Source organism: Pituophis catenifer, unplaced genomic scaffold (genome assembly GCF_029215685.1).
Source record: "Pituophis catenifer annectens isolate HBS135680 unplaced genomic scaffold, rPitCat1.0.hap2 SCAF_14, whole genome shotgun sequence".
Classification (NCBI taxonomy): Eukaryota; Metazoa; Chordata; class Lepidosauria; order Squamata; family Colubridae; genus Pituophis; species Pituophis catenifer.
The window spans coordinates 508,923-533,360 of record NW_027256894.1 but is presented as its reverse complement, the minus strand read 5'-3'; the positions used below and the strand labels follow the sequence as shown (position 1 = coordinate 533,360).

At 45.3% G+C, this 24,438-nt stretch overlaps 1 protein-coding gene across 1 annotated transcript in view; it reads right to left on the bottom strand.

Annotated features, from left to right (window-relative positions):
• IQGAP1 (IQ motif containing GTPase activating protein 1) overlaps positions 1-24,438 on the bottom strand; it is a 156,555-nt gene that overhangs the window by 107,172 nt on the left and 24,945 nt on the right. The window contains 3 exon segments of the mRNA XM_070953762.1: positions 7,761-7,837; positions 21,072-21,149; positions 21,516-21,672. Coding sequence (XP_070809863.1) covers positions 7,761-7,837; positions 21,072-21,149; positions 21,516-21,672 — 312 coding nt within the window.

Below are 24,438 nucleotides of genomic sequence, written 5' to 3'. Positions count from 1 at the left end.
AACTGTTCACAGGTAAGGTCCAGTGGTGGGATTCAATTTTTTAAACAACCGGTTCTGTAGGCATGGCTTGTTTGGGGGCGTGTCTTGGTGGCCATGTGACTGGGTGGGCATGTCTTGGTGGTCATGTGACTGGGTGGGCGTGGCTAACTGATCATGCATAGGGACTACTCAGAGGACTGAAAAAAGTGATTTCTGACAGGTCCTCACACTTTTGACCGGTCCTCACACTTTTGACTGGTCATCATTTATGCCCATTGCAGCATTCTTAACAACTGTGTCACTCATTTCACAATTGCTTCTCTTCACCATGGTGACAAGATAGGGTTCAAAATGTAAAATGTGAGGACAATCGTAAGTGCGAGGACCGGTCAAAAGTGCGAGGACTGGTCAAAAATAACTTTTTCAGCCCTCTGAGTAGTCTCTATGCGCATAGGGACTACCCAGAGGGCTGAAAAAAGTGATTTCTGACAGGTCCTTGCACTTTTGACCTCTCATCATTTATGCCCATTGCAGCATTCTTAACAACCGTGTCACTCATTTCACAACTGCAGTGCTGCATGTGACCGGGTGGGTGTGGCCAGGTGATCATGTGCATCACTTCTTTGCCCTAATGACAGTTTGCTGCAATGGTCATAAGTGTGAAAAACGATCATAAGTCACTTTTTTCAGCGCCATTGTAACTGTTGTAAGTCAAGGATTACCTGTACAAAAATACAAAAAGCTTCTTTGCTTGCAAAAAGCTGCTCTAAATACCAATCATTAGATTAGAAATACCCGCAAACTGGAATTACAAATCAGGCAGGGTGCCAGAGCACCTTGAGGAATTAAAATAGTTAAAATGCAATGATAACTATCAGCAGCCAATTCTTGCTCATAAAGTGAAACCCTTTAGCAGAGAGGTCATTTAAGCTCTCCAGAACGAAGCAAAGGAGCAAACAGAGTATCTGTTTCTTGTTAAACCAATTACCAGAACAAATAGACACAGGAAACTAGTTAGATTTCCAAAGCTGCTTCTTTTCAGGAACAGAGATTAACATTTTTCCTTCCAAACAAAGCTGAATAGGGAAAATTATCTCATCACTAAACACAGGATTAAACATCACCAAGCACAGAATTAAACTTCACCAAAAACCAGTTATAGACCCAATGTCTATATTACTATATTACTGTTGATAATTAAGGAAATAGAACCAACAAAATATGAGAAAGAATTGATTAGAATTATGATTATAATGGGTAGAATTATAATAGCCAGATATTGGAAATTAGATGTGAATTTTAGAATAGAAGAATGGTATTGTGAAATGTGGAAATTAGCTTTAAATGATAAAATGACATGTGATATTAAAATTAGAAATGGTGACTATAAAGAAGATATTTTCTGGAAAATTTGGAAACCATTTGTGGACTATGCGCTGGGAAAATTGGATGCTTCGGTACCTGTACCCCGAGAACGTGGATTTTGGCGATCATGAGGATATATCCGAAGAACCAAATCTTCCTTTCTTATGTATAGCACAGGGTGAAATATTGTATATGTTGTTTGTAATGTTAGTAATTTAAAATATAAAATGTTAAAAATAATAAATAAATAAAAAAAGACCAAATGTCAGAAAGGGTATGTAAACTCACGTTTGAATGTCAATCTTTCTAGCTAGCCAAGAAGCCTTGCTGAATGTCACTCATCTTGGTTCCTTGTCATTAAAAGCTTCCGCTTCGTTATTCAATTATTTCTTCAAAGTGCTGATCATTGCACCCTGGCTGGAAGAACGCCAACAGGGGAATATTTCCTCCCAACAGCGGTGTAAAAAGCTTAAAAGAACCCTTCCCCTTTAAGAAAGTCAAGCAAAAAAAAAAAACAAACACCTTCAAGAAGCTCCGGAACTGGAAGCGACAGTAAGTCTAGGCGTACTGCCAAGAACGTAATAAGGGTTAACAGAGAGGCAGTTTCTGTAAGCAGGGCAATAAAGATTAGGCTAGGAAACAAAAATTCCTTACAGGATTAACCAGGGGTGAAATGCTCCCGGTTCAGACCGGCTCGTGTGATTAGGTAGCGGAGATTGAGGCTAATTTGCCAAACCGGGAGCAATGGCTGGCTGGCCATGCCCCCGAACCAATCCACGGCCCGCAGTCCTGCCATGCTTGCCTGCCTTCCTTTCTGCATTCCTGGCGTCCCGGTGGCCAGCTTACGAAGGCAGGCAAGCAGAAGTCCACGTGGAAGGCAAGCAAGCATGGCAGGGCTGCGGGGAAGGAGCTAGCAGCTTACTGCCCCCCTCCCTACTCAAGCAGCGGCTTCCCTGCTCAGCCCTGACAAGCTATGCATCCATAGCAATGGGGTTGTTTTGTTCACCGTGGTGGTGCTTCAGGAGGGCATGTGGACATATTCATTATAGTTGTCAGCTGCAGACATCCGCCTGACCTCCCGAAATACCACCTCGGTGAACAAAACAACCCCATTGTGCTGCGCCTCCTTCTGCAGCCAAATGCGCCCAGCCGTCCGTGTCATTTCCTCAAATGGGCTGTGCATGGGGCACTTGGAGAGCGAGTGAGCAAGAGAGCTCTCCAACCTCTGTGTGTGTGTGTGTGTGTGTGTGTGTGTGTGTGTGTGTGTGTGAGGGAGGGAGGGAGCGATCTGAAGCCGAGGCACCCAAACTTCTTGCAGCGGCGGGGCAGCTTCTGAGCAGCCAGCTCCACCTGATCTACTCCCTGAGTCTCGCCGTTCTCCTGCTCCCCCATCCAGCTCAAGCAACGGCAGGCTCTGCGGGACAACAGGACCTCTCATTTTTCCCACAGCACGGCGTATGCTTGCTTCCTCTGCTTGTCTGCTTGCAAGCGATGATCTTCTCTGCTTCTCTTGGGATGCTGGTGCGGGCACTATGGATGCATAGCTTGTTGGAGCTGAGCAGGGAAGCCACTGCTTGAGCTGGGGGGGGCAGGGGAATGACGAGACTCAGGGAGTAGGTCAAGTGGAGCTGGCTGCTCAGAAGCTGCCCCGCCGCTGCAAGAAGTTTGGGTGCCTCGGCTTCAGATTGCTCCCTCCGTCCCTCCCTCCCTCCCTTCCACACACACACACACACAAAAACAGAGGTTGGAAAGCTGTCTTGCTCTCTCTCTCTCCAAGCGCCCCATGCACAGCAGTGACATGAATGACATCAAACTGGCCACGCCCACCCAGTTACATGACCACCAAGCCACGCCCACAGAACCGGTAGCAAAAAAATGTAGATTTCACCCCTGGGATTAACCCTGTAAAGTGGAAAAAAACAAAAGGATATTTTTTCTAACAACCGGTTCTCCAAATTGCTTAACTACTTAACATCCCACCACTGGTAAGGTCCCAATATATTTAAATCCTTCATGAGTTAAGTTGCTCCATGCATCTGATGAAGGAAAGTTTATGCCTTTAGAATAAAATCTGGTAGTCTTTTCGGTGATAGGGGTGAGACTGTGACAGGGATACTCTGCACATGGTGGTTAAATCTGACATGGGATATGGATGGCAGGATCACTGGGATGGCCATTACAGGAGAATGGGGCCCCACATGTTAGTGCCAGTCAGTTTTTGTAAGCTAGCTGCCCTAGTCCTGGGCCCAGGTGGCCAAATTGTCAGGGAATTTGGTTGGCACTGCAACTGGTGATGGCAGTAAACCGAAGCAGCCAAAGCCAGGAGAGCTTTTGTGCAACTTTGTGTTGTGTGTGAATTGTGTCTCTTCCTAGACTGGAAGGCTCTGCTCACTGTCACCCGTCCATTATCACTTCCTGAGGTGTGACAGGACGTGGGAATGACTCGGGAGACAGAAGAAAGACCCCAAAACCTCAGGTGAGTCAGCTGACCCTGGGTGCTTATGCAGATGATTAGGTACCTTTCCCATGAACAGTTGTGTTCATTCAAACTTTCCAAGCCAGTCTGAAACCTATCTAGGTGAATTCAGTTGTCTTCTGCTGAAGAAGGGAGTCATGGGTTAGGGTTTCTCTATCTTACCTGCCCTTTGGAACATTTGGCCCCTGAGCGGAGATTGGCTCCCACCCTTCTGACCTTCCCTAAGGGCCTGAAGACTGGCTGGGAGACCCAACAGGGGGGTATCATGCTGGAGGTGGTTGATAAGATGCAATCCCTCCTCCCCCACCACTGCATCCTTCTCCCTTCCTCCCCTTCTTTTTAATGGTAATTCTATTCTTGATAGTAATTTCCATTTTTATTGTTTTAGAAATATTTATTTTATGGTTCTAATACTTTTAATGCTATAGGCCGCCTAGAGTCACAAGATGAGCAGCAAATAAATTTAATGAGAAGAAGAAAAAGGGGCACTGGAAGAATATCTGAAGTACAGCGAAGAAGATGTGCTGAAACTAATACATCAGGAAGGGCTCCTGAGTATGGGAGAGACCAAAATGGCCTACAAGAAAGGCCAAATGAACAGAAAAGATACATGGGAAGACAAAGAATTACATAGCCAGTACATTAATAAATAGTAGGGAAAATAGATAATAAAAAGACCTGCCAATGGCTAATTGCAGGACAGTTGAAGAAAGAGACAGAGGGGCTAATTCTGGCTGCAAAAGAACAAATGTATACCAGCCAAAATTGAGAAGAGCTTTACAAGGCGGCTTTACTTGGAACAGCTTCCATCCTGAAACAGGTAACACCATCGAACACCCAGATCTACCTATCCCGGATCCTTGGAAGGTCTCAACAGATGGACAAAAATACCAAATCCGGTCTAAATATCTGGCTGACTGTGCAACAAACAACAACAATTCACAAGACCGCCTCTCCCTGGCTGTTTCTGCCCATCCCAGCAAGAGAGGAGACTGTGGATCCCACTGGCTCCACCTGAAAAAGGTGGGGGTTTTGATTGCTCTGCCTGCCTTTTGGAACCCCATTCCCAGAGATTAAATTGGTCTTTACGGAAGGCTCTCAAGATGTGTGTGTTTGTTTATATTTCATATTTCTTAACCACCCAAATTAACATTAAAACCAGAATTAATTTAGGTATTAAGAAGTTTTAAATTTATAAAAGCAACATTATAAAATTTCAAAAGGTGAAAAATTCCAAGATGGGGGGGTTTAGCAGTTGTTAATACAGGGAAGGGGTTTCTCATGCAGCCAGTCAGCCCCTGGTTGTGTGGGCTCTTTGAAACCCCCCTTCCCCACGCATGGCCACAGAGCCAAGTTTTGACCCCTTTGCAAAGGGCCCAGAGACTGGGGGCTTTCCTCACCTCTGAGGGCAGGCTCTCTTCCTAGACTCGCCAGTCAAAATTCTTTGACTGACAGTGTCTGCAGCATACCTTCCCTAACTGATCAAGTGGGGCGGCCTGAGGTGATGGGGCGAAGGCAGTTCCTAGGCCATGTAGAGCCCTTATAGAGGATGACCAGCACCCTGAATTGGACCCTGAAGCAAACTGGCAGGCAGTGCAGTTCATGGAGCAAAGGTTTTGCATGTGCCCTTCTTTGGGCACCCAGTATGGCACTAGTTGAAGCTTCCGAATACTATTGAAGGGCAGCCACAGGCAGAGTCAACCATCTAAGCTTTGCTATACCTTGTTCCTCTGAAATGCAGCCCGGGGGGGGGAGGGGATTCTGTGCTGAAATGCTGTCCAGATTTCAGTGGGGGATGGGACGAGGACACAACATCCAGACATCATCATCCCACAAAAACTTCTTGAGCTCCTGCGTACCATCTTGCAGCGAGTATTGGAGCTTCCAGAGTTTCTAATCACAAGTAGCTTCTCTCTCTGACACAGGGCAGGGAACTGCCAGAAGGGTGCTAGAGTCCATTCTTACACAAACCGCCTCATGTCAGATCTAAACACCATCAAGAGACAACTGGAAAGCCATCCTTGATGCAAAGAGAAAAAGGCACAAAAACAAACACTGAGCGACCATATCCACGTCTAGCGCTTGCTGCAAAGGAGACTCTGGAATGCTGCCAGAGTGGCTTCGCAGCTTTTCTACCACAAACATTCTAACTAGCAGGTCCTGGCTACTTTTCTCCTAGGTGATCCTTTTGTATTTGGCCTAGGCCTTCCCAGTAAATAAATCTAGCCTGCAGCAGTTAACTGAGAAGTTCAATCACAGCAAAATCCACTCTTCAATACAGTACGACTGGTTTTCAAAGTTACGGCTGCTGCAGTGCCCGCACGGTCACATAATTGCAATCTGAGCTCTTGCCCACCATTTGCACTTATGATGGGTTACCAAGTCTGCCACAATCACATTTGTCCTCAGAAAGTCAAGAAGGAAGCTGGCAGGGAAGGTCACAACTGCTTCATTCTTCTGTGCAGCACGCCGCCTCCCCCCCACCCCCAGCAAAAGAATGTCTTTCTTTCTAGCTCCAGGAGGGCAGGGCAGCGATGCACTCCACACTCCATGGAGAAATGCTTCTCTGTGCTGCATGCTACCTGCCTGCCCCGTCATGGGCTACAAAGAAAGACTTTCTAACTTTCTGGTGTGTGTGTGTGGGGGGGGAAGCACAGAAGATGGGATCATCAGGACCCAGGCTTCCTTTCTCCAGCCTAGCATGCCATGCAGAAGGGAGCTGTCTGCACTCTTTTGGCAGGAAGCTCTTTCGATTCGTCTGTTCAACAACCCGGATACGTAGCAACCACACCTGAGAGAGCTGGGTCAGCAAACGTTGAATGAGGCAATCACATGGGCATCTCACTTAACGATTGCAACAATTTACAACAGCAACTGTGATGGGCAGGCTCCATTACGGGGTTGCAATTCAAGGACTACCCATACAGTGGCAACGCAAAGGTGTGCTGAAAAGCTTTTCACTCACTCTGGCAGTAATCCTGTACATGTATGAGTGGATGGAGGGGCAGAAGGGGAGGTCTTTACATGTGTGTATGTGTAAACAAAGAGAGTCCTTATCCAAATTATTGTTGCTACAAAATTTTGCCCTCCATTGTTCCAGATATTACTAAACAAATCAATGTCTGAAACTCTGGGTTTTTTCCAAAGTAATTTTTCTTTTAAAATGCAACCCAAAATCAGCACATGCACCACACCTTTGTAAAGTATTCATTCTACTTTTAGGTTATATTCAAGGAAGACAGAATATCAGACCAGCAATCCTGATCCTGTTTATAATGTTAAATTCTGATTGACAACCATTCTTCCAATGATCATGTTACCTATTCTTAAGAGGGAATTTTCTTCCACACATTTCTATGTGTGCTGGTTTTATTACTCAATTTTTCAATTATATATATTTTTCTTCTAATCATTTTCTCTAAGACACTTACACATCTAAATGTCTGTGGAGATTCTCAGTCATCCAAGTCATGGTTGTCCCAAAGGTACTTTTTCAAGAGGTCACATTTTGGACAGAGAGGACAGCTGGTTTGAAAGAGGGGTCAAAGAGGCCATCTATGTCAAAACTGAACAGCCCTCTCTCAATAGAGGGGGAGGGATATGACATCACCTATCTCCAATCTACAGCACAGTCCTTTCGACAGTTCCAAGAAGGCTCCACACCCATGTGCACCACTCAAGTGACCCTGAGGACACAGATAAACCTCCAGGTGGTGTTAACAACTCGCTAACAGGATACAAATGAACAGCTGTCTGCAAGGAGTATAAATCCTTCCATTCCCCACCATCCAGGCAGAGCTGAAGAAGCTTCTTGGATGAGAAGTGAAACATCTTCAAAGACAAATCAGAAAGTCCAGTTGCCTCTTGAAAAAGCACCTTTGGGACACTGACACAGCGTTATGTCAATATTTGGGTGGTTTAACAGGTATCTTATCATTACCTGAGTGCATGGATACAGTAGATGCAGCGTGGCATGTTCTTCCGATCATAGATGTCTGTTGTCTCTGGGTAAAAAATCTGAAGAGAGTGCAAAAAAGGAAGAAAGAGAAAAAATGATTGATACTGTTTGAATCTGCATTAAAAAAGAACCTTTTTCATAATGTTTATCTCCATTCAGGGGATCTAGCAAGTCGTTAACTTTTGGGAGCAGAGGAAAGACTGCAATTCTTGTGACAGAATTGAGAGAAGATCACAAACCTACGGAAAAGTTGGAAAAGAAAAACTTCAGTTTGGAGAGATCAGGTACAGAACACCTTTTAAACAGTTAAAAACTATGTTTTGCTTACTTCTGAGAACACAATATATACAATGATCCTTTCCATTTCTTTAACTGACTGCAAGCGATGTGCAAAGGATACAGAGAGCTCAGCATCCAATCAACTAGAGCCTTCCAAGAATGCCACCTGGATTGGGGGCCTTGCTTTGAAGCAAGATGGAGAGGCAAACTGGGGGTTCAGAATTGGAAACAGGTATGAGCTGCCTCTAGGCATGGTGGGAAGGCCATAACAGGGATATAATTTAGCCACCTCAGAACTAGCCTCAAAAAGGCATCCAGGTCCTTGACACGAAGGTACATGGACAATCCAATCCAAAGTAATTGTATCTCAAGGCCTGTGGAGGGGAAATGAAAGGAGCCTAGTCAGCCAGTCGTTGGCTTGTCATGGCAACAAGTCTGGAGCACAAAATCTTATCCCTTGATGCCTCCTCTAACGCAAGGCCACCAAAAGCCCAGATGGATCATTTTGACCAGCTGTGATACAGGATTCCCTATTCTCAAGGAGACAGGTAAGATAAAGACAAGATATCCAGGTCTGGACATATGGAACCTTCTCTTCCTTACTAAGATCAGGCAGAGTAAAATTCTCTTTTCCAGACTTTTTGGGATGGGAAACGAGGCAGGGTTGAGTGAGTTTTCCAATTACAAAATGGAGGTGGTAAGAAGATTGTAGGATATAAAATATTCTGGTTTTCACAATAAAGGCTTCCCCTACTTATTCTACAACCTAGGGATATAAAAGATAATGAAACTAAATTGAAAAAAGAATTATGACCAACTAATGTAAAACTATAGGAGTCTGGGAAAAGAGGGTAAGAATTCCAAATTCTTGTGACTGGTTTAATACCCAGAACACCTACTGTAGAAGCAAGCAAAGTTATAACCAAAAACCAACATGGTTTTGTGAAAAACAGATCATGCCAAACAAATCTTATTTCATTCTTCGACAAAGTGACTAAATTAGTGGATTAGTGAAATGCTGTAGGAATAGTGCATTTGGATTACAGTAAGGTATTTGATAAAGTAGGCCAACATACTTCTTGGTAAGACAGAAAAATGTGGGGTTTGTTATTGTTAGTTGCGAAGTTGTGTCCGACCCATCGTGACTCCATAGACAACGTTCCTCCAGGCCTTCCTGTCCTCTACCATCCTCTGGAGTCCATTTAAGCTCATGCCTACTGCTTCAGTGACTCCATCCAGCCACCTCATTCTCTGTCGTCCAGTTCTTCTTTTGCCCTCAATCTTTCCCAGCATTAGGCTCTTCTCCAGGGAGTCCTTCCTTCTCATTAGGTGGCCAAAATATTTGAGTTTCATCTTCAGGATCTGGCCTTCTAAAGAGCAGTCAGGGTTGATCTCCTCTAGGACTGATCGGTTTGATCTCCAAGGTACTCACAGGAGTCTTCTCCAGCACCATAGTTAAAAGGCCTCAATTCTTTGGTGCTCAGCCTTTCTTATGGTTCAACTTTCACAGCCATACATTGCAACTGGGAAAGCCTTGACTATATGCACTTTTGTTGGCAGGGTGATGTCTCTGCTTTTTAGTATGCTGTCTAGATCTGCCATAGCTTTCCTCCCCAGGAACAAGCGTCTTTTAATTTGGCTGCAGTCCCCATCTGCAGTGATCTTGGAGCCCAGGAAAATAAAATATGTCACTACCTCCATTTCTTCCCCATCTATTTGCTAGGAATTGAGAGGGCCGGATGCCATGATCTTAGTTTTCTTAATGTTGAGTTTCAAGCCAACTTTTGCACTCTCCTTCTTCACCTGCATTAAGAGGCTCTTTAGTTCCTCTCCGCTTTCTGCTATTAGAGTGGTATCATCTGCATATCTGATGTTGTTGATATTTCTCCTGGCAATCTTAACTCCAACTTTTGATTCATCTAGGCCCCCCCCACTTTCTCATGATGTGCTCTGCATATAAATTAAATAGGCAGGGTGACATTATACAGCCTTGCCGGACTCCTTTCCCAATTTTGAACCAATCAGTGGTTCCGTGTCCAGTTCTCACTGTTGCTTCTTGACCCGCATATAGATTTCTCAAGAGACAAATAAGATGGTCTGGTACTCCCATCTCTTTAAGAACTTGCCACAATTTGTTGTGATCCACACAATCAAAGGATTTAACATAGTCAATGAAGCAGAAGTAGATGTTTTTCTGGAACTCCCTAGCTTTTTCCATGATCCAGTGTATGTTGGCAATTTGATCTCTAGTTCCTTTGCCTCTTCGAAATCCTGCCTTTGCTTCTGGTAGTTCTCGATCCACATACTGCTGGAGCCTAGCTTGTAGGATTTTAAGCATAACCTTACTAGCATGTGAAATGAATGCAATGGTGCGATAGTTTGAACATTCTTTGGAATTTCTTTGGAATTGGAATGTAAACTGACTTTTTCCAATCCTGTGGCCACTGTTGAGTTTTCCAAATTTGCTGGCAAATTGAGTGTAGCACTTTTACTGCATCGTCTTTTAAGATTTTGAATAGCTCAGCTGGAATACTTTCACCTCCACTAGCTCTGTTGTTGCTCACATTTCCTAAGGCCCATTTGACTTCAGATTCTAGGATGTCTGGCTCGTGGTCAGTGACCACCCCATTGTGGTTATCAGGAATGTTAAACTCATTCTTGTATAGTTCTTCTGTGTAATTTTGCCACCTCTTCTTAATCTCTTCTGCCTCTGTTAGGTCCCTGCCATTTTGGTCCTTTATCATGTCCATCTTTGCATGAAACGTTCCTTTCATATCTCCAATTTTCTTGAAGAGATCTCTGGTCCTCCCTATTCTATTGTTTTCTTCTATTTCTTTGCACTGTTCATTTAAGAAAGCATGCTTATCTTTTATAGCTATTCTCTGGAATTCTGCATTCAACTGGATGTATCTTTCTCTTTCTCCTTTTTCTTTCACTTCTTCTTTCCTCAGCTATTTGCAAAGTTTCCTCAGACAACCCTTTGCTTTCTTGCCTTTTTCTTTGGGATGGTTTTAGTTGCTACCTCTTGTACAATGTTGCGAACCTCCGTCCATAATTCTTCAGGCACTCTGTCTCTCAGATCTAATTCCTTAAATTTATTTGTCACCTCTACTGCTTATTCACCAGGGATATGATTTAGTTCATACCTGAGTGGTGTAGTGGTTTTCCCTACTTTCTTCAATTTAAGTCTAAATTTTGCAATGAGAGGCTCATTGTCGCGATCCCCGCGACACTTCACCTGATTGCTGGGATCAAAGACCCACTGAGACCACCGTGGGAGCTGCTACAGCCGGGGGGGCTTGCGAGGGGCTTGCGACGGGCCGCCGGACGCTTTTGTTTCTTGATGTCACTGGTGATGGGGGGGTGCTAGCCTAAACGTAGGTGGCCAGTCACGGGGGCGGTCGGTGAAAGGGACCGCTTTTCTTCTTTGCTGTCAACGTTCCTACGGGGCGGTGGCTCGGCAGCGCGTGCGCAATGGATTCCGGAAGGGCGGTGGTATCTGTCCTTCCCTGGCGCGCTGTTTAAAAGGCGTTGGGAGGCAGCCGCTCCCAACGCCGACTTTGTGTATATACATACCGTCAGTTTGCCGTGCAGCGTAAAGAAGGTCTTGCGATTAAACTATTACAGCAAGAGGTGGTCGTGTGTGCTTCTTCGTGCCTTCCCACACCAACGCGCAACACGGTCCTGACAGAAAGTCGGCGTTCCCTCCAAATCACCGGCCTCTACGGGAAGAAACCGAGATCGGGCTCGCTCCTCATCGGAATGGTCCAAAAGCGCCACCCCTACAACAAAACCGATGTCTGCTCATGGGTCAGCGGCCGAGTCGAGATCCCCTCCGCTCCAGGGGAGCACTCCAATAGCCTCGGATAGCAGTGACGACGATGCAGCCAGAGACCCCATGGTGAGTGGACCGATTCGACCTTTTATAATCCCAGTGGTCTTGCGGCACTTACGTACAGGGAGGGATTTACAAAGTGATGCCCTAATTGATTCTGGTTGTACCCGCTGTCTCCTCCGGAGGTCTGTAGCCGTTAACTTGGGTCTACGGACGGTGCCTTTACCTGTGCCTATACGATTCGAACAAATGGATGGGTCTTTATTAGGGGGCAAACCGGCAACCCAGGTAACCGAGCCGGTCCGGCTAGAAGTGGGGGACCATTGGGAAACAATTCGCTTTGTGGTTGTTGAGACTATGGTTGAACCCCTTATCCTTGGCCTAGCCTGGTTAGACAAATGGAGGCCCATCATATGGTGGGAGGGTGGTTATCGGAGGTTGCGTCTGGGTCTTGGTCCTGATCCAGAGCCAGAGGAACCGGCTGGTAAAACAGTGGGGGAAGGAAGTGACAAAGGCCAACAATCACCGAAAGACTATCCTATGGAATATAGTGATCTATCGGCTGTCTTCAACGAAGAAGAATGCGAAGTACTACCACCCCATAGGCCAACCGACTGTGCCATTGAATTAAAGCCAGGGGCCCGCTTGCCAAAACCTTGTATGTACGCCATGACTAAACCAGAGATTGAGGAGTTGAGGCGATACATCGACAAAAACTTAGCCAGGGGTTTTATTCAGCCCAGCAGATCTCATATGGCGGCACCTGTTTTATTCCGGGAAAAGAAAGATGGCGGTTTACGCTTATGTGTGGACTTCCGGGGCTTGAACGCTGTATGTGTTGAACATCTGTATCCCCTACCTCTCATGAAGGACTTATTGTCCACCCTTTCAACTGGAAAGGTGTTTACAAAGCTAGACCTACGAGAGGCGTATTATCGTGTACGAATTAGGCCTGGTGATGAGTGGAAAACCACTTTCAATTGTCCCCTGGGTAGTTACAAGTTCAGGGTGATGCCATTCGGTCTACAGGGAGCACCAGCCATTTTCATGCAAGTAATAAACGAGGTCTTGCATGACCACCTATATCGGGGTGTCCTCGTTTACTTGGACGACATTTTAATCTATACAAAGACGATGGAAGAACATATAGTCCTGGTGCGACAGGTACTTGAAAAATTGTTGCAAGTGAAATTGTTTGTAAAACTGTCAAAATGCGAGTTTCACCGCACAAAGCTGGATTACCTGGGGTATAGAATCTCAGGCGATGGAGTGGAAATGGACCCAAAAAAGGTATGTGCGGTGTTAGAATGGCAAGCACCGAAAACGCGAAAACAATTACAGAGTTTTCTTGGTTTCGCAAACTTTTATCGCCAGTTCATACCAGCGTTCGCACAAATAGCCCTTCCCTTAACGAATTTACTTCGTACGAAAGGTACATGCCAAAAAGCACGGCCAGGGCAGGTAATACCCTGGACCCCTGAGTGTCAGCAAGCCTTTGACGGGTTAAAGACTTTATTCTCACAGGCTCCAATCTTGAAACATCCAGACCCCACCTTGCCTTTTGTGGTACAGGCCGATGCCAGTGATGTGGCTGTGGGGGCGGTTCTAATGCAAAGAACCACAACAACCGAATTAGTCCCATGTGCATACACGTCTCGTAAGTTGTCCCCTACGGAGAGGCGTTGGGCTATCTGGGAAAAAGAAGCATTTGCCGTCAGGTGGGCTTTACTTACCTGGCGGCATCTACTAGAAGGCAGTGGGATGAGGTTCGAAGTGTGGACGGACCACAAAAACCTTGAAGCGTTGCAGACCCCAAGACGCCTGTCGCCAAAGCAAGTGAGGTGGGCACAGTATTTTCAACGCTTCGACTTCGACCTTAAGTACGTACCAGGGGGTAGGAATTTTTTGGCAGATGCTTTATCACGTCTTCCTCAATATAACAGTAAGAGAGAACAAGTCGTACAAGCCCTGATACCGGATGCCCAACAAGTGGGCCGGACGTCTCAATGTACACCGTTCTCTTGGGAAAAGGAGCTTAAAAAAGCATTATCGTCAGATAAGTGGATGTTGGAACATAAGTCAGTCCTAACACATAGAAATGGTTTCGCTTGGATGGGGGCCAAGCTATACGTACCTCTAGCCTTACGTTCACGTGTCTTGCATACATGTCATGATGTGAAGACAGCCGGCCATTTTGGGTTTTTAAAAACATTGCACCTAACACGGCGTCAATTTTGGTGGCCTCGTATGCGAAAAGACATCGAGGATTATGTGAAAAGCTGTAAAGTGTGTGCAAGTGCTAAACCCCGGCCTGGGAAACCTCTAGGCCTTTTGCAATCGGTGGCAGAACCAAACCGTCCATGGGAGGAAATCACTATGGATTTCATTGTTGAACTCCCAGAAAGTAACGGGTACAACGTGATATGGACTGTGATAGATCTCTTTTCGAAACAGGCCCATTTCATACCATGTCGAGGCTTGCCGTCGGCCCGTAAATTGTCTAAGCTATTCTTGGTACATATTTACCGTTTACATGGGGCGCCACGCCGTATTATATCGGACAGGGGCGTCCAATTCACCGCAAAGTTTTGGCGTACCTTTGTAACCATGATTGGTTCGTCACAGGGGTTAAGTTCCGGGTTCCACCCAAGTACAAATGGAGCAGCAGAACGGGCAAATGCTATGATAGAACGCTATTTAAGGTGTTATGTCTCCTATCAACAGACAGACTGGGCAGAACTACTCCCTTTCGCTGAAATAGCCTATAACAACGCAGTCCATGGAAGTACAGGGGTCACTCCTTTTCAAGCAGTCTCTGGGAGAGAATTTTCTGCCATACTAGAACTTGACATTCGATCCCAAGATCGGGTAGACCCTGGTATGTGGGCCGCCTATATTGAGAGAGGATGGCCCCAGATAAAGGAGGCTTCAGAAAGGTCGACACGTATGCAAAAACACCAAGCGGACAAACGGAGGGCAGACCATAAACCATTCGCGGTTGGAGATAGGGTATACCTCTCCACGAAATACCTAAAATTACGGACACCGAGTCGTAAATTGAGCCCTAAATACCTTGGCCCGTTTCCTATCATAAAGGTCATTAATCCAGTTACCGTAGAACTCAAATTACCGCCATTACTCGGCAAAGTCCACCCCGTTTTCCATAGTAGCCTACTGAAGCCAGTAGATACACTCCGAGAGCCATTAACTAAACCTGGGTCACTAGGAAATGATAGATATGAAGTAGAACAGGTGTTAGATTCAAAACTCAGTAGGGGAAAACTAAAATACTTACTTAAATAGAAGGGGTATCCGTTCGAGGAGGCGTCCTGGGTAGCCGCCACTGACATAAGCGCTAGCCGCTTGCTCAACCAGTTTCATAGAAAATACCCCCATAAGCCAGGACCCCAAAGTACAACACTGGCACTGTGATGTGTAACTAACCTGTTTGTTTGTGTGTTACAGGAAGGCCCCTGGTAGGGGGAGCCGCCTGTCGCGATCCCCGCGACACTTCACCTGATTGCTGGGATCAAAGACCCACTGAGACCACCGTGGGAGCTGCTACGGCCGGGGGGGCTTGCGAGGGGCTTGCGACGGGCCGCCGGACGCTTTTGTTTCTTGATGTCACTGGTGATGGGGGGGTGCTAGCCTAAACGTAGGCGGCCGGTCACGGGGGCGGTCGGTGAAAGGGACCGCTTTTCTTCTTTGCTGTCAACGTTCCTACGGGGCGGTGGCTCGGCAGCGCGTGCGCAATGGATTCCGGAAGGGCGGTGGTATCTGTCCTTCCCTGGCGCACTGTTTAAAAGGCGTTGGGAGGCAGCCGCTCCCAACGCCGACTTTGTGTATATACATACCGTCAGTTTGCCGTGCAGCGTAAAGAAGGTCTTGCGATTAAACTATTACAGCAAGAGGTGGTCGTGTGTGCTTCTTCGTGCCTTCCCACACCAACGCGCAACACGGTCCTGACACTCATGATCTGAGCTACAGTCAGTTCCTGGTCTTGTTTTAACTGACTGTATAGAGCTTCTCCATCTTTGGCTGCAGAGCACATAGTCAATCTGATTTCTGTGTTGATTGTCTGGTGATGTCCATGTGTAGAGTCATTTCTTGGGTTGTTGGAAAGGAGTGTTTGCTATGACCATCGTATTCTCTTGACAAAATTCTATCAGCCTGTGCCCTGCTTCATTTTGTACTCCAAGGTCAAACTTGCCTGTTATTCTGGTTATTGTTTGGCTTCCTACTTTAGCATTCCAATCCCCCATAATGATAAGGACATCATTTTTTGGTGTTAATTCTATAAGGTGCTGTAGGGCTTCATAAAACCAGTCAATTTCATCGTATTCAGCACCAGTGGTTGGGGCATAGACTTGGATTACTGTGATATTGAATGGTTTGCCTTGGATTTTAACTGAGATCATTCGGTCATTTTGGGGATTGTATCCCAGCATTGCTTTTCCTATTCTTTTATTGATTATGAAGGCTACTCCATTTCTTCCGAGGGATTCTTGCCCACAATAGTATACCTGATGGTTATCTGAATTAAATTCACCCATTCCTGCCCATTGTAGTTCTCTAATTCCTAAAATGTCGATGTTCAGTCTTGTCATCTCTTGTTTGACCACATCCAACTTGCCTTGATTCATGGACCTTACATTCCAGGTTCCTATGGAGAATAGATCTTTACAGCATCGGACTTTCCTTTCACCACCTGAGCGTCCTTTTGGCTTTGGCCCAGTTGCTTCACTCTTTCTGGCGCTACTAGTACTAGCCCTCTGCTCTTCCCCAGTAACATATTGGACACCTGAGGGGCTCATCTTCCAGCGTCATATCTTTTTGCCTTTTGGTACTGTCCATTGGGTTTTCATGGGAAAGCTACTGGAGTGGATTGCCATTTCCTTCTCCAATGAGTCATGTTTTGTCAGAACTCTCTGCTATGACCTGTCCGTCTTGGGTGTCCCTGCACGGCATATCTCATAGCTTCATTGAGCCATGCAAGTCCCTTTGCCACGACAAGGCAGTAATCCATGAAGGGGAAATGTGGGATAGACAGCATCATTAAGAGCCACGGTGGTGCAATGGTTAGAATACAGTATTGCAGGCTGCTTCTGCTGCTTGCCGGCTGCCTGCAACTTGGCAGCTCAAATCTCACCAGACTCATGGTTGACTCAGCCTTCCATCCTTCCAAGGTCAGTAAAATGAGGACCCAGATTGTTGGGGGCAAGAGGCTGACTGTGTAAACCACTTAGAGATGGCTGTAAAGCACTATGCAGTGGTATATAAATGCTATTGCTATCACCACCAGATGGATTTGTAACTGGCTAACAGACTACACTCAACATGTAGTTCTCAATGGAACTAAATCTACATGGAAGGAAGCAGTGGGGTATCCCAAGGTTCTGTTGTAGGCCCAGGACTCTTTAAAATCTTCATAAATGATTTAGATAAGGGAACATGTAAATATCATTAAATTTACAGATGACACTAAGCTGGTAGAAATAGTCAACACCCCAGGAGATAGGCTCAGGATCCAAAAGGATGTTGACAGACTTGAACACTGGGCCTATCTAACAAAATGAAATTCATTGGTGAGAAAAGCAAGGTTTTACACTTAGGCAAGAAAAATTAAATGTACAGGTTCAGAATAGCTCAACAGCTCTAACTGCTAGAGGGATTTAGGAGCCCTGGTAGATAAGCACTTAAATATGAACCAACAGTATTGGCAGCTACCAAAAAAGCCAACACTATCCTAGGCTGCATTAACAGAGGGAGCGAATCAAGATCACATGAAGTGTTAGTACCACCACACCTGGAATACTGCATCCAGTTTTGGTCACCATAAGATAAAAAAGATATTGAGACTCTGGAAAGAGTGCAAAGAAGAGCACCAAAGATGATTAGGAGGCTGAAGGCTAAAACATATGAAGAATGCTTGCAGGAAGTGGGTATGGCTAGTCTAGAGGAAAGGACTAGGGGTGACATGATAGTAGTCTTCCAATATTTGAGGGAATACCACAAAGAAGATGGGGGGTTCAACCTATTTTCCAAAGAATCAGAAGGCAAGACAAGGCAATGGATGGAAACTAATCAAGGAGAGAAGCAACCTAGAACTAAGGAGAGATTTCCTGACAGTGAGACCAATCAATCAATTGGAATGGCTTGCCTCCTGAAATTATGGGTGCTCCATTGCTTGAGGTTTTCAAGAAAATATTGGACAACCATTTCTCCAGGATTGGGTAAGGACTCCTGCTTTGGGAAGGGGGTTGGACTAGAAGACGTCCAAGGTGCCTTTCAGTCCTATGATTCTATGATTCAATAGGGTGTTCCACCCCTTTCAAAGACTGGATCCCTTCCAGTCAGGATTCAGCCTAGATATGGAACAGAAGCAGCACTGGTTATGATTTTAGATGATCTCGAGACCGCTTCTTGACTTCTCAGCAGCCTTCAATACCATTAACCATGGTATCCTTCTGGATTGGCTTCAGGGTGGCATGGCATTGCTCTGGTTCATTTTCTCTCTCTGAGGCCAGTTCCAGTCAGGGTTTATTGGCAGCAAGAGATCCAGTCAGATAATTTTCATGGTTCGTGGTTACTTGTTTGGCCAACTCTTCAAAGTTAGTTCTCAAAAGTATTGCAGAATTAGTTGTAATTGTCCAGGTCCTAGCTTTTCGATGTTGCAAGATGGATTGCAGTTCCCCATAAGGTTACTTGATGTGAAAAACTGCGGATTCTAGGGAGTCACTTTCCCCTTTGCAGAGAACTGAAATCCTCAGCAGACAGCCATTTCACTCTTATAGAGCTGAAATCCTTCAGCAGGCAACTTCTTTGTTCCGTCCACTTAATGACCCAGGATATAGAATAGAGTAGAGTAGGGTAGGGTAGGGTAGGGTAGGGTAGGGTAGGGTAGGGTAGGGTAGAGTAGAATAGAATAGAATAGAATAGAATAGAATAGAATAGAATAGAATAGAATAGAATAGAATAGAATAGAATAGAATAGAATAGAATAGAATTCTTTATTGGCCAAGTATGATTGGACACACAAGGAATTTGTCTTGGTGCATACGGTCTCGGTGTACATAAAATAAAAGATACATTCGTCAAGAATCATAAGGTACAACACTTAATGATAGTCATAGGGAAACAGTCAATATAAATCTTAAGGATACCAGCAACAAGGTTAAAGTCATACAGTCATAAGTGGGAGGAGATGAGTGATAGGAACGATGGGAAGATTAATAGTAATGCAGACTTAGTAACTAGTTTGACAGTGTTGAGGGAATTATTTGTTTAGCAGAGTGATGGCGTTCGGGAAAAAACTGTTCTTGCATCTGGTTGTTCTGGTGTGCAGTGCTCTATAGCGTCGTTTTGAGGGTAGGAGTTGAAACAGTTTATGTCCAGGATGCAAGGGGTCTGTAAATATTTTCACAGCCCTCTTTTTGACTCGTGCAGTATAGAGGTCCTCAATGGAAGGCAGGTTGGTAGTAATTGTTTTTCTGCAGTTCTAATTATCCTCTGAAGTCTGTGTCTGTCTTGTTGGGTTGTAGAACTTAACAACCACTTAACAACCACAGTTGGGAATGCTGGGATTGTAGTCATTGAGCAAAACAGTCATCTGACCATCTCTCTTAATGACTTAATGACTCTCTTAATACAAAATGTTCTTGCTTAGGAACTTCAATTTGGGCAGCAACTTGGTAGTTAAGAAAATCATCTTGACCAGCTAAGTGATCATTAAGTGAAAAATCATGTCTCTGCGACTGTGCTTAGGATTTTACTTCAGCCTTCCTTTGCTTTACAGCAGGGGTGTCAAACTCACGGCTCACGGGCCGGATGTGTCACACGCTGCTCATGGCCACCGCCGTTTTAGCAAAGGGGGGGAAAGTTGTGATACGTCATGTGACAACGTGTTGTCACAAGTTTGACACCCCTGCTTTAGAGTATCAGAAGGATATGATCACAAACAGTAGGGTGAGCCCAAAATGGTAGGGCAGGCTTCCTGAACTCAATTTGTGAGACAGTCTTATACCATTTTTATCAGGCAGGAACAACCAGAGTTCAATTAGCTGTTTTATTGCTCAAATCTATACACAGAAATATTCTCAGACTGATGGTTTATGGGCAAATGTCAGGTGCAAACAATCAGGTAAAGGTTCCAATTTACTGCTTTATCGTTCATAATAGGAATCTTCTCAAACTTAACGGTTTGCATCTGGGTAAAACTAGATAAGGTTCAACAGCATTCAAGTGCTGTTGAACTTTGTGTTCCTGTGCCCACAAAGAGATTCCAGACTAAGTCCCTGTTTGACTCCTCCTCCTAGCTTGGCCAGTCTCTCTCTAACACTTCTTCCTCACTCTCTGCCCTTTGGAATACTTATCCCAGTACTGGGATAATTAGCAAGAAGAGAATGTATGTTTTTATTTACATTCATTAGAGAGGAAGGAATTACAAGAGATTAAATGGACATACAATAGAAAATACACACTGAAAGGAATGTGCTATCGCCAGCTATTTGCCTAGCGGACTGGGAACTAAGAAGCAAGCAAAAGCCTTTAGTAACAATTTCAGGCAGCAACTGCAAGCCAGCTGGAGGCTTCTAATCAACTAATTACAGAGGTAAGCTTGTTAGCTTGCCCTCAGCACGTTTTAGGGATGTGCTGCACTGCACAGAACAGCAAAGAGAAAAGGATCAGGTACAAGGTAATGAGCACTAACTTACCATAATGGTGAAGTAGGGAGAGAGGGGGAGAGCTGAGAAGGTCTGCACTAGTGTGGGCACTAGTCACAAAGTACCTTTTTCTTTTCAAATAAAAAATCTATAGCCACAGACTATCCCAGACAAAAAAGGTGGCAGGTGGAGTACTGAACAGGTCTCCACACTGGCTTCCCTTTAATCGTCCCACCCACTCAGTGCACCATATAACATGTGGTCCCTCCCCATGCCTACATTTTTTCCATGGACCCGTTCATGCAGTTCCCAAAATATTCCCAACTCATTCCTTCATCAAATAATTCTTGCTCATATGAAGTTACATCTAGAAAGTCTTTAGAATCAAAAACTGCACCAGGGTGGGGTGGGGTGGGTGATGGTTTCAGAAAAAGGAAGAGTTTCCTCCCTGAAGAGATCAGAGGAGCTTTCAGCCCACTCCCCCATTTCAAGGGGCTTCCATTCCAGCCAACCTACCTTAGGAAGGCCAATTTCAGCCATTGCATTCAGCCACTGAATTACATTGTCTGTATGACGGAAGTGGAGGCCTGTGGCCTGAAATACAGAGGGAGAAGAAAATAAATGCAAAGATCAGACAGGCACTGCAGCTCCAGGACAGGCTAACCAACTGCTTCACTGATCAAGAAATGAGGTGCCCATGAAAGCCTTTCTATGTAGGAGAAGAGCACTGTAGCCCATGGTGCCCAGACCCTTCTTTTCCAGAAGGCTTTATGGGATCGGAGCAGACTGCAACAGCTTCTTAACTGACCTCATTTAATGCACCATTTTAGTTAAGGCTGGATGATTGACACCATCCCTCAAGTAGCAACAATGGCATTTTTCTCATCTATGCATTGTTTCTTGAATATTCTTTTTTAACTAAAACTTCTTTATCCAGCAGAACAGGAAATTTTCACCTACCTTGTATCTAGTTTGCTCACGATCATAAATTTTTTTGAGAGACACCACTTTGGGGGAGAAAAAGTTTCCAAGTTTAGCCAGATGGACCCCATTCCTGAGCCCTTCTTCCAGCTCTGTTGTGGGGGGCAGCTCTTCATTCAGACATGCTTCCATCCACCTGAGAAAAGAGGGCAGAAGCCAATTAGGGAAGGGTTTCCAGGAGAATCCAAATGAAACCTAGCTCATAAGACCTTTGGAGACTCACTTTACTATACCAGGATAGTTGGAAATGAGAAATGTTGTGGAAATACAATTGATATCAAAGTGAACAACAAAATCAAAGGCATCAGTCAATAAATTAAACAGGTACCTACGTAAACAATTCAAGCAGAATGGGTACCCACAATCATTTGTCACAAGATGTCTGTGCAACACAGTAGGGACAGAAAAGAAGAAACAAGGTACAAGACCAACGACATAGCACACCCTGACATACATCAAAAACATTTCTGAAGCTGTAGAAAGCAGCTTCCATGATCTGTAAGTGGGCATCGCACACCACCAGAGACCACCATATGAGGACAAATTATGCATTGTAAAGATCACTTGGAGGTGGGAGATACTTCCAATGTAATCTACCAAATCCCCTGCCTGGATTGCCCCTGTGACTATGTAGGACAGACAGGGAGGAAGCTAACCACCAGATTGCAAGAACACAAGCAAGTGGTCAGACGAGGAGACCCAAACTCATTGGTTGTCTCACACTGCGGTGAAGAAGGATACCCATTCAAATTTGCAGCTTGATTGTTGGACGAGCAGGCACAAAAACAGCCAAGGAAGTGATTGAAAACTGGAAAACGGGCCCCTCGTCAGTCAACAGGAGTGCTGGTTTACCATCAGCCTATCAAGTACTTAGAGGTGAGGGCTGAGCAACACAAGCAAACAAGAGCTAATGACTTAAAAGCCAACCCTCAACACACCCCAATCAACATCTAAAAAGCCACATACAACAGGCACTAAAAATACCACACAGAGAACAGCTCACACTCTGCTAGAGAGAAGTTCCCTGAAGATGGACTCCAGCATGAGTCCGAAAGCTCGGAATACAAAAAAAAAAACCTCTGGTCCCAATCACCAAACCAGATTGGATCCTGCAACATTATCCTGGGACATGTATATTCAGCTTCTTTCATAAACATACCTGTTACATTAGGCAATACAGAAGGGAAACTTAAGCAGCTCTGTATAGCTCTGACCAACACATGAGTCTCCACAAGCTGTATCAAATGGGTCACCAGGTTCAATATGACCTACACAGTACCTATATAGTCATTGTGTTTGCAATACAGGTAATCCTTCACTTACAACAGTTCATTTAGTGACCATTCAAAATTACAATGGCACTGAAAAAAATGACTTATGATCATTTTTCACACTTACAACATCCCCATAATCACGTGATCAAAGTTCAGCTGCTTGGCAACTGGTTCATATTTATGACCGTTGTAGTGTCCCAGGGTCAATGTGATCACCTTTTACTACCTTCTGACAAGCAAAGTCAATGGGGAAACCAGATTTACTTAATAACTGTGTTACTAACTTAACAACTGCAGTGATTCACTTAATAATTGTGGCATAAAAAGACATAAAATGGTGCAAAACTCACTTAATAAATGTTTCACTTAGCAACAGAAATTTTGGGCTCAATTGTGGTTGTAAATCTAGGACTACCTGTACCCAAGACACCCCAGGAGACAATATTAAAGGCTCCATGCTTGTCAATGGGTCAACATAATCCTCCCCCAGTAAAACTGCCCCTGTGGTTGAATTAGATTCTAGCACATCAAGGGCTAATAATATAAAACAGGAAGATGCATAATATTAATAGCATTAATCCAAGTTATATTTAAATCTCTAAAGGAACGTACATTAGACATAGAGAACATAGCACCTGTAAGGACCTGTCCCAGCTGGTCCCTCAGGAAAGCAAAACTCTTGTCTCCATTGAGTTGAATCAAAAGAACTTTTACTGAGACAAAATGGTTGCAGTAAAGTCAGGTGGACGCTGAAGGTCCTGCGCAAAGCACAAAGCAATCCTTCCATTTCCCCAAACCAAAGCCCCCTGACCAGTCCACCGGAAGCCAATGTGATGCCACAAGGTTGCTTTGAGAACTGCAAGGAGCTAGGCAGATAGCGGTTCACTCTCAGGGCACAACGGCCTTGGAACCAGGCTGGGATGGAGTCTGTTCCATTTCTGCAGACAATCCCCCTCCCTAATTCCCAAGCAGTTACAGCAAAAGCATTCAAAAAATGCAATCAAGCCTTCCTCCCCCCCTCCTACCAACAGAATCTCAAGACATGATACTGGACCTGATATGCTGCCCCCCTGAACAGTGACGCTAATCCTGTAGAACAAAACAAACAGGGAGCCTGCTCCTCACCCTTCCCGCCCCACTCCCGACGGGAAGGGTGAGGAGAAGGCTCGCTGGAGGATGAGGTTTGAGGGAGGGAGCTGAGCACACAGGGGCTGCAGCTGGCTGCCTCACCACAACCCCATAATGTCTTTGCCCATGGCCACCGCAGCTGAAACAGAGTCGTAATCCTGGGTGAAAGTGAAGTGCTCGAACGGCAGTCAGGCTGTGGGGCAACAGAATCCCTGGAGACACCAGGCCCGAGTGCACTCCCCACCTCCTGTGTGTGCACTCGGGAAGCAGGGCTGGGGTGGCCCCTCGTGGGCTCCAGGGCAGCCCCATGGATCTAAGGCTGGCTGCATTCCAGCCCAGATGGCTGCCAGCAGGTTGTAGATCGGTGCCCGGTCAGCCACCGTGGGCCAGTCCGCTGCTTCCAGGGCAGCCCCGTGAGCCAGATTTAACCACTTCATGGGCCTGATCCGGCCTGCGGGCCTTGAGTTTGACATCTCTGATATATCTCAAGTTGTGAGAGC